At 50.0% G+C, this 11,223-nt stretch overlaps 1 protein-coding gene across 1 annotated transcript; it reads right to left on the minus strand.

Moving 5' to 3' along the window:
* Positions 1 to 1,490: 1,490 nt before the first annotated feature.
* On the minus strand, positions 1,491 to 4,011 carry LOC311121677 (uncharacterized protein; the record flags this gene model as incomplete). The annotated part of the gene is made up of 4 exons (XM_084196136.1): positions 1,491 to 2,255; positions 2,302 to 2,606; positions 2,862 to 3,668; positions 3,795 to 4,011. 4 exons carry the CDS (start codon positions 4,009 to 4,011, stop codon positions 1,491 to 1,493), a joined length of 2,094 nt encoding a protein of 697 aa, XP_084052262.1.
* Between the last annotated feature and the right edge of the window lie 7,212 nt (positions 4,012 to 11,223).

Here is an 11,223-nt window from a genome sequence, read left to right on the forward strand (position 1 = left end):
ACAAATACTGTTATATGCCCTCACAACAAGTCTAGGATTCTACAAGTCTAGTCCCCAAACAGTGCTAAAGGGCCTGTACGCTTACACCCCCCGCCAAAAACCCCCGCCACCCCCACCACATCCGCAAACAAAGGGAATGCAAATTGTTCAGCACATAAAGGCTGTCTTACTACATATTCATGCTTCAGGTGCGATATGATGCTCCTACTACAAACCTTTCCATGCTGTTTGAACTATGGAAGACGAAGAATTTGAATCCTGGTGTGTGGATGTTCAAACAGCATGGAACGCTTTGATGTTCCATTGTACGGCACATAAAGGCTGGCCGGGTGTATTCTGTTTTCAGTTGACTGTACGTAAACATCATGGGACTTCACAAAACTCCAACCATAGCTCCGTAGTCCACACACCTCTGGAAGGGCAGACCAACTGTTAGTTATATGGCTTACTAGACATAAAAGATCCAACCAAAATTAATGTCATATGACCACCCTTTATCCCACAATAGCTAAACCAGGCACACAGTACTACATTGTCCGACATATAGCACATCAACTGAACTGTTGTGTGTACGGCAGTCTACTACAGGCATTATCCAACCACAAATACTGTTATATGCCCTCACAACAAGTCTAGGATTCTACAAGTCTAGTCCCCAAACAGTGCTAAAGGGCCTGTACGCTTACACCCCCCGCCAAAAACCCCCGCCACCCCCACCACATCCGCAAACAAAGGGAATGCAAATTGTTCAGCACATAAAGGCTGTCTTACTACATATTCATGCTTCAGGTGCGATATGATGCTCCTACTACAAACCTTTCCATGCTGTTTGAACTATGGAAGACGAAGAATTTGAATCCTGGTGTGTGGATGTTCAAACAGCATGGAACGCTTTGATGTTCCATTGTACGGCACATAAAGGCTGGCCGGGTGTATCCTGTTTTCAGTTGACTGTACGTAAAGTATCCAAACAGTGGTTGTAGCTCCACCTCCGAAATTACACTGTTGCGGAATCATTGAGCGGTATAAAGCCTTGACAGATACTTAATACCTCACATGTCAGCACAGTTGTCTACAGGAGACTACACCAGACAGCACTCAGGTAAGGCATAACAATATTATTATCTGGGAATGACTGTGTAAGATCATCTATGTTCAACCTAGGGGCTTGTAATGCCACTCAGCACATGATTCGCTTTCAAATGTCAGGGTGTGTATTTCATTATACCTTAACCGTCTTGTTGTGTTGAACCAAATTCATTTAATTGTTATATTTTGGGGATCATTTGTTAGGAGGCTGTGACCCCTAGGACAACAGGACATTTAAGGCAAACATGTATGGGTTGTGTGTGTGTCTGCTAAATGTTGTGTGTGGGGCTTATATTGCCACTCAGCACATGCTTCGCTTTCAAATGTCAGGGTGTGTATTTCATTTCAGTATCCTCAAACTCTGACAGTAACACACAGCTGCCTAGACAATGTTGGATAAATTAACCAATTCTATAACACAGCGTATGTTCTGTTTTAACCCTCCCGTTGTCCTGGTATTCTGTACACACGCCGTGCCCTCCGGGTCGAACTGTCCCGCTCTCACTAAAGGCCCAGTTGGAACATGTGGGACAGTATGGGTGCGAGCAGCCTTTGCAGATGTATTTGTTACACCTGGTGCACACCGTGTGTGTTTTACAGTCCTTCTTTGTGGGGCAGACCTGACACCTCTTCCTCTTACTGGGTTGTGCGGGGTTGGGTGCTTGGGCCGGTGGTGCTGCGTGGTCCGGTGCTGCGGGGGCGTGATCCCGCCGGGGCTGATCACGATACGTAGCCCTCTGAACAGCTTTGACGAGCGCCGCAGAGGCTTCGGTGCGAGGGAGACGGGCCCTTCTTTGTATGAACGGAGTCACTAGTGCCTTTCCCAGCTGCTCGAGGAACACCCTCCTCTTGTTTCGCTTGCCAGGCATCCAAGTGGGGTTGAGCTCTCGCCATATGACAAAAGCGTTGTAAGAGGACACGTCAAGGATGTTGTGGAAGATGACCAGGGGCCAGCGCGCGGTCATCCTCCTGCAGCTGTAGGTTCCAATCACCTTGTCTAGGTTGTCCACACCTCCCTTGTTGCTGTTGTAGTCTAGGACGATGGCCGGCTTCTTGTCCTGGCGACGGCTAACGTGAGCCTCGGTGTGCAGCGTGCTCAGGAGTAAGACGTTCTTGTTTTTCTTTGCCAGGTAGGACACTAGAGCGGTGGTGGACGTGAAGGCGAACTTGGAGGAGAAGAGGAGCCTGTCCTTTGAGGCGAGCGAGCAGCGCCTGCGGGAGCTCTGGCTTGTTCTTTCTGACTGTGCCGACCACGGTGACGTTCCTGGTCAGGAGCTGGCGCGCGAGCTCGTATGAGGTGAAGAAATTGTCGCAGGTGACGTTGTGACCCCTGAGTCCCTGCGTCAAATCGAGCACGACCCTCATCCCCTGGTTCTTCTCGGGTCCTCCGCGTGTGGCCTTGCCGGTGTAGACCTGCATCTTCCAGGCGTAGCTGGATTTGGAGTCGCAGGCCACCCATGTCTTGATGCCGTATTTGGCCGGCTTGCTTGGGATATACTGGCGGAAAGGACATCGGCCTGGAGGAGAGAGAGAGAGAGAGAGAGAGAGAGAGAGAGAGAGAGAGAGAGAGAGAGAGAGAGAGAGAGAGAGAGAGAGAGAGAGAGAGAGAGAGAGAGAGAGAGAGAGGAGAGGAAAGACAAGAGATTAGCTTTAGCGTGTTGTCTTGTGTTGTGTTGTGTTCAGTGTTGTGTTCAATGTTGTGTTCAGTGTTGTTGTTGTTGTTGTTGTTGTTGTTGTTGTGCTCTTGTACGGTGTTGTTGGCCCCGGCACACCTCTGAAAGGGACCAGTTGCTCGTCCACCGTCACGTCGGCCCCGGGGTTGTAGAGGAGCGGCAGCCTCTCGACCCACTTGTCCCAGACCTCTCTCACGGCCGCAAGTTTGTCATCGCCGCCTGCTGCGCGTCTCTCGGCTCTGGTCTGGCGGTCGTCGAAGCGAAGGAGTCTCGAGTAAACGTGAAAGACTTTGAGCGGCATGGTTGCGCGGAAAATGGTCCTTCCGCTCTCGGCGTCCCAGAGACTAGAGGCCGCTTCGCCTCGGGACCTGTACACGCCGGCTAGGATGAGCAGCCCTACGTAGGCTCTCAGGTCTGTGGAGTCCATCGCTTTCCAGCGGCCGCCGCCGCCGCCGCGGTCACGGTCTTCGTGGTTTTCGTGGTCTTCGTGGTCGTCGGCGTAGTGGCGGTGGTCGTCGTCGCCGTCGTCGCCGTCGCCTCGGGCTCCGTATTTTCGAACGCCCTCCAGATTGGTCATCTCCAGGATGATGTCTTCTATCTCGGGTGTGAAAAACAAGCGAAACGTGGACAGGATGTCGCGGGCTTGGCCTACGGCCTGCCTAGTAGGCCCGGGCCTCATGTCCTCCGGCACCTCAGCAACCGGCCTGTTACTTTTTGCCGCTGCTGCGGCCCCTCCGACGCCCCGATTGTTGTCACAGGGCACCGAGCACCATTGGATTTGGCCGTTTCTCGACACGAATGTCTCTCTTTCCACTCGAGGGATATCGTGTTGTGTTCTGGGGCTGATGCTGCGGCGGCGGCGGCGGCAGCGGCGGAGGTCTCCTCGCTCTCCTCGCTCTCTTTCACCTTCCCCTTGTTCTTCCCCTTGTTCTTCCCCTTGTTCTTCTTCTTCTTCTTCTTCTTCTTCTTCTTGTTGGTCGTCGTATTCGTCGTCGTCGTCGTCATCGTCTCGTTCGTCTTCTACGCCTTGACCTTGTTCTACTTGGACATCGTCCTCGTTGTCAGCGGCGGCGGCTGCGGCGTCGTAGTCGTCGTCGTCGTCGTCCTCTGTGGTCTCCTCGTCCTCTGGGTTGTATTCCTCCCCGTCTTCTTCTTCGGATGCTTCCTCGTCCGCTTCCTCGTCGCAGTCAGAGTCATTGGAAAATATCTGTTCTAGGACCTGTTTGGCAGTGAATCGCACAGCACTCATAATAGCTTCGGCACCCAATGCTGGGGAAGTCCCCAAGACCTCTCTTTTCGGCACGTGTCCGGACATGCCACGGAGGCAATATTAGTAGTAGTAGTAGTAGTAGTAGTAGTAGTAGTAGTAGTAGTAGTAGTAGTAGTAGTAGTAGTAGTAGTAGTAGTAGTAGTAGTAGTAGTAGTAGTAGTAGTAGTAGTAGTAGTAGTAGTAGTAGTAGTAGTAGTTGTTGTTCTTGGTGTTGCTGTTTTTGTTTACGGCTTACCTAGTACCTCTGGCTCAGAGCTTATGCCTCTAACGTGTAGCCTGGGTCCGTTTGACCCCAGCCAGGACAGGACAACGCTAGGGGTTATACAGCAACTAGCTCTAACACCTAGGCACTGACACGTAGCCTGGGTCTTTTTGACCCGGTCAGGACAGCGGGAGGGGATATACAGCCACTAGCTCTAACACATAGGCACTGACACGTAGCCTGGGTCTTTTTGACCCGGACAGGACAGGACAGGACAACGCTAGGAGATATACAGCCACTAGCTCTAACACCTAGGCTCTAACACGTAGCCTGGGTCTTTTTGACCCGGTCAGGACAGCGGGAGGGGATATACAGCCACTAGCTCAAACACATAGGCTCTAACACGTAGCCTGGGTCTTTTTGACCCGGTCAGGACAGGACAGGACAACGCTAGGTGTTATACAGCCACTAGCTCAAACACATAGGCTCTGACACGTAGCCTGGGTCTTTTTGACCCGGTCAGCACAGCGGGAGGAGATACACAGCCACTAGCTCTAACACCTTAGGCTCTGACACATAGCCTGGGTCTTTTTGACCCGGTCAGCACAGCGGGATGGGATATACAGCCACTAGCTCTAACACCTAGGCTCTGACACGTAGCCTGGGTCCTTTTGACCCGGACAGGACAGGACAGGACAGGACAGGACAGGACAGCGGGAGGAGATATACAGCGAGCCACTCGCGCTAACACCTAGGCTCTAACATTAACCCCCGAAAATAAATAAATAAATGAATATAATATAATGTATTATTTTTATGGGAGTGGTCATTGAATCCACAATATAACAGGTTCGTGTCTCACAGACAAACAACATCCATCCATCGAAGCTATGTCGACTTTCCAGAACACAGAAAACGCAAAGGGCGATTCTCACTGCATCACTGCAGTGTTTGACATACACACGTCGGACTCCAGTCACGTAACTACTACTACCGACAATACCACCATCGTCGCCACCGTGATCGGTCTGGGCATCGTCGGAGGGTCGACTCGACTGAATCTGAGCACCATGATCAACTTCAACGACATCTATTCTGCGTTCAATCGAGTAGTGAACAACATACCCATACTTCTCGGCTACACGGTGAAAAGCCTCTCGGTCATGCCCAACAACAAACTGGAGGTGAGACTATTTGTCGAACCCAAATATAGTCTGTTGAGGTATGAGCTGTGGCTCGTTCGGGTCGTAGGACAGGCTCTGCTCTTGTGGTTTTACCACGGTGCAGTGTCACACATCATGGTGACACACCGGGACCATGTGCAGAAGATACACCGTGAAGCTGTGGGATGGTGTCCCTGTGCTGCAACGTTGACCGGTTTCGACGACAGCGAGTCTTGTACTTGTGCTTTGTACTACGACATGTGGGACATGGACGTTCGTCACAGCCACGTCCGAGACCATTTGTTGACATATTATCGGACATATCGGCAAATGCCATGCGACATCTCATCCGTGTGTAGCGGTGTCCACATGACCGATCTCTCAGATGAGGAACAGACACTTCTGATGAAGACAGTCGCCTGGATATTTCAAGGCTTTTCTGTTGGCCCCAAACAACACGCCATGATGGGGATCCGTTCGAGCCTAGGCATACCTTGTGATTTCACGAAAACCCAAAATATTGTACCGCAGGTATACAAGTTGACAGACTGTCAGAATGAAACACGTGCGCAGATGTTCAATTGTCAGCAAGCCGAAGAGCAGATGACATCTATTCACTTGTCGAGGAAATGGTTATCTTGGGTTTCCAGCATTGTCCTCGACTAGTGACACACACACACACACACCTACAATATTACAAGGAAATCACCAGATTCTTTACAAAGTAAAAAAAAAAAGAAAAACATTTCACTGTAATGTCTGTACCTACAATGTGACCAATAAAAGTTGATTTAATTTCATTTGCAAGGGTCCCGTTCACAGCACAGCACACACTCGCTCTAACACTCTAACACGTAGCCTGGGTCGTTTTCACCCCAGCCAGGACACGAGAGGACAACGCTAGGGGTCATACAGCCACTCGCTCTAACACATAGGCACTGACACGTACGTAGCCTGGGTCTTTTTATTTTTATTTTTATTTTTGTTTGACCCGGACAGGACAGCGGGAGGAGATATACAGCCACACGCTCTAACACATAGGCACTGACACGTAGCCTGGGTCGTTTTGACCCCGGACAAGAAAGGACAGGACAGGACAGCGGGACGGGACAGGACAGGACAGCGGCACGGGATATACAGCCGCTCCCTCTAACACATAGGCACTGACACGTAGCCTGGGTCTGTCTGACCCCGGACAAGACAGGGCAACGCTAGGGGTTACACAGCCACTCACTCTAACACGTAGCCTGGGTCTTTTTGACCCGGACAGGACAACGGGAGGGTTATCAAAGACCTATCATTTTACACCGGTACAATGCCGACATCTAGTGGTCATACAACATACAGGGTGAACGAAAACACATGCAAACACAACGCATAACCGCCAGAGGGGCTTCACCGGCTTGTGGACTGTGCTTTTCTAATAACTAATAGCTTTTCTAACACGCTGTCCTTGGACAGTTGAGTGGAACCTAGATTAGGCTTCACTGAGCCTTGCAATGATCATGAGCACATTTACCTAGGTGTGCTTGTGTGTGCATCCTCATTGTCTCCCCCTAGCGTTCCTATAGTGTCATGTATATGGGTAATGTAGTGTGGTGTGAGATGTATTAATGTGTGCCATTCGCATGTAAATATATATGTCCGTACACACTGCACGCATAGCCCTATTGTGAAGGTCTTTACACAGTCTACCACTATCCTATCTGCCACGCTTGTCCGGTTGGAATAAAGAAGTGGCGTGAGTCGGTAATATGTACCCACCTCATGTACGCTTTCATATTATCCCTACCTACACCTGTGACTGTTGTCTATGTTCCTATGCATAGTATTGTTATGTTGAAGTGATGAACCTGTGTCAATAAAGGATACACCAGAGGCTAAGAAGATTTGTTCCTTATCATTTATTCACTGTCATTTACTCACATTTACACCACAAAAATCACATATATATTTCAGGTTGAAATGCACACGGGAGGGTAGTCCACTAGTGGGACACGTAATGTTCATCGCCAACAACCAAGTAACAAAGGCACAATAGGGACAACATGTGTTAAGCTACACAACTGATTTTACATTGTAAGGAGACCTAGGGTCTATCCATGAGGGACAGTGTCAAGATTGTTTTGCATTCCTTCTGAAGCTCCGGGTCTTGTAGACAGCTTTGTGTTTCGGGCGATGCAGATCTTTACACCGGGGACTGGGGCTGTAAACACAACGCACAACACCGTGCACAACGCTCAACATACTCTGGGTTCCATGAAAATATCACTACTATAGCCATACCAAACGGTCTGGGTAAGGTCTAGCGCTACCATCCCCTCGGTTCTCAGCTCAGACAGAGGTGGAGATTACAGAGACGATGGATGGAGGTCCTTACATGAAGCTGGACTGCGAATTGTAAGGGTTGACGTTTCTGCTGCTCATGTAGTCTCGAGCTGAGGAGGGTATGGAACTGGGGTTGGTATTAGTGATCGGCCTCAGCTGGTGCTAGATCCAGGGTCCAGGAAATCTTGTGGTGTTGGTTGTTTCCAACGATGACTGTTGCCCCTGTCATCTTCTTTACTTTTAGTCTTGTGAAGGTTGGACTAGGAGTTGCTGCGGTGCTGCAAATTGCACGTGTCTCACGGGGTAGTCAGACAAGCTTTTCACTGACGGGTCGACGTAGCTCGCAAGCATGGCTAACAGAGAGTCGAGATGGTGGTAGTGTGTCAACTCTAGGTACATGGGTCTTGTGAAGGGACTGTCCTTGGGTCCTATCATTGCATTGACTCCGTCATGGCTGAGGGATTTCACATTGACACGGTCCAGGGTTTCCTTCTCGTGATCTGTCAGGGTCCTGTTCTTCAACAGGAGACAGTTGTACCATGAGGCCATTGCGTTAGTCGATTCGGTGGGTGATCCTGGTGTAGATTACTGGTGGCGATGTAGGAGTGTATAGGAGGTCTGCTTGGGTTATCCGAGGTGGGTTTGATGAGAGCGCAGAGCGAGTTGTTGTCACAGTGATCGACTGGGCAGAGTTTGCTGTGCCCAGATATGGTTTCCCCAGAGGAGCGCTCAGTGACAATCGCTCTCGAGCCTAACCCGTATATAGTTCCTCATGCGGTCCCGGTGATTTTCGTCTAGACATCTACATATTGACGGCTCTACCTGAAGTAACCTCATTTGGAACCGTTTGGCATCAACTGCAACCCGCGTCCAATATGATGAGCGTGCCTCCCTGGAGTCTTCCGACATGGACACGAACTGTACCTGGGCTATGGGGTTGCTGAACTGTACCCTGCGGTGTTGGTCTTGTTGCTTCTTGTTGTTCTTCTCATTCACGGTTGTCTCCACTTCATCCTCGCCCGGTACCTGGGCTATGGGCTTGCTGAAATGTACACTGCGGTGTTGGTCTTGTTGCTTCTTGTTGTTCTTCTCATTCACGGTTGTCTCCACTTCATCCTCGCCCGGTACCTGGGCTATGGGGTTGCTGAAATGTACACTGAGGTGTTGGTCTTGTTGCTTCTTGTTGTTCTTCTCATTCACGGTTGTCTCCACTTGATCCTCGTCCGGTACCAGGTAACATCCGCGTCTGCGTCTGCTTCCACTTCTGCGTCTGCGTCTGCGTCGTGGACGAGTTTCGTGATTTGAGCACTCGTTTTGCACGTCACACAGGCCATTGCGGTGTTGGTCTTGTTGCTTCTTGTTGTTCTTCTCATTCACGGTTGTCTCCACTTGATCCTCGTCCGGTACCAGGTAACGTCCGCGTCTGAGTCTGCTTCCACCTCTGCGTCTGCGTCTGCGTCGTGGACGAGTTTCGTGATTTGAGCACTCGTTTTGCACGTCACACAGGCCATTGCATTGGGATGTCATGGAGGATTGGGCTGTCTCGGTAGAGAGGTTGTGATCGTTGTGCCCCGAGCACCGTTTCTTGGTAATCGGTCTGGGTTTAGGTCTGTGTGTATCGATATTCGCCTCGTGAGACATCATGTATGCTGTTCGAAACCTAATGACTCGGTTCTATGATTATTATACTGTAGCGTCTATGGGATCCGTGTGTGTGTGTGTGTATATGGGTAATGTAGTGTGGTGTGAGATGTATTAATGTGTGCCATTCGCATGTAAATATATATGTCCGTACACACTGCACGCATAGCCCTATAGTGAAGGTCTTTACACAGTCTACCACTATTCTATCTGCCACGCTTGTCCGGTTGGAATAAAGAAGTGGCGTGAGTCGGTAATATGTACCCAGCTCATGTACGCTTTCATATCATCCCTACCTACACCTGTGAATGTTGTCTATGTTCCTATGCATAGTATTGTTATGTTGATGTGATGAACCTGTGTCAATAAAGGATACACCAGAGGCTAAGACGATTTGTTCCTTGTCATTTATTCACTGTCATTTACTCACATTTACACCACAAAAAATCACATATATATTTCAGGTTGAAATGCACACGGGAGGGTAGTCCACTAGTGGGACACGTAATGTTCATCGCCAACAACCAAGTAACAAAGGCACAATAGGGACAACATGTGTTAAGCTACACAACTGATTTTACATTGTAAGGAGACCTAGGGTCTATCCATGAGGGACAGTGTCAAGATTGTTTTGCATTCCTTCTGAAGCTCCGGGTCTTGTAGACAGCTTTGTGTTTCGGGCGATGCACATCTTTACACCGGGGACTGGGGCTGTAAACACAACGTACAACACCGTGCACAACGCTCAACATACTCTGGGTTCCATGAAAATATCACTACTATAGCCATACCAAACGGTCTGGGTAAGGTCTAGCGCTACCATCCCCTCGGTTCTCAGCTCAGACTGAGGTGGAGATTACAGAGACGATGGATGGAGGTCCTTACATGAAGCTGGACTGCGAATTGTAAGGGTTGACGTTTCTGCTGCTCATGTAGTCTCGAGCTGAGGAGGGTATGGAACTGGGGTTGGTATTAGTGATCGGCCTCAGCTGGTGCTAGATCCAGGGTCCAGGAAATCTTGTGGTGTTGGTTGTTTCCAACGATGACTGTTGCCCCTGTCATCTTATTTACTTTGAGTCTTGTGAAGGTTGGACTAGGAGTTGCTGCGGTGCTGCAAATTGCACGTGTCTCACGGGGTAGTCAGACAAGCTTTTCACTGACGGGTCGACGTAGCTCGCAAGCATGGCTAACAGAGAGTCGAGATGGTGGTAGTGTGTCAACTCTAGGTACATGGGTCTTGTGAAGGGACTGTCCTTGGGTCCTATCATTGCATTGACTCCATCACTGCTGAGGGATTTCACATTGACACGGTCCAGGGTTTCCTTCTCGTGATCTGTCAGGGTCCTGTTCTTCAACAGGAGACAGTTGTACCACGAGGCCATTGCGTTAGTCGATTCGGTGTGTGATCCTGGTGTAGATTACTGGTGGCGATGTAGGAGTGTATAGGAAGGCCTGCTTGGGTTATCCGAGGTGGGTTTGATGAGAGCGCAGAGCGAGTTGTTGTCACAGTGATCGACTGGGCAGAGTTTGCTGTGCCCAGATAAGGTTTCCCCAGAGGAGCGCTCAGTGACAATCGCTCTCGAGCCTAACCCGTATATAGTTCCTCATGCGGTCCCGGTGATTTTCGTCTAGACATCTAGATATTGACGGCTCTAACTGACGTATCCTCCTTCGGAGCAGTTTGGTATTGACTGCAACCCGCCACCAATATGATGAGCGTGCCTCCCTGGAGTCTTCCGACATGGACACGAACTGTACCTGGGCTATGGGCTTGCTGAAATGTACACTGCGGTGTTGGTCTTGTTGCTTCTTGTTGTTCTTCTCATTCACGGTTGTCTCCACTTGATCCTCGCCCGG

Source organism: Coregonus lavaretus (genome assembly GCF_964263955.1).
Source record: "Coregonus lavaretus genome assembly, contig: HAP1_SCAFFOLD_360, whole genome shotgun sequence".
Classification (NCBI taxonomy): domain Eukaryota; kingdom Metazoa; phylum Chordata; class Actinopteri; order Salmoniformes; family Salmonidae; genus Coregonus; species Coregonus lavaretus.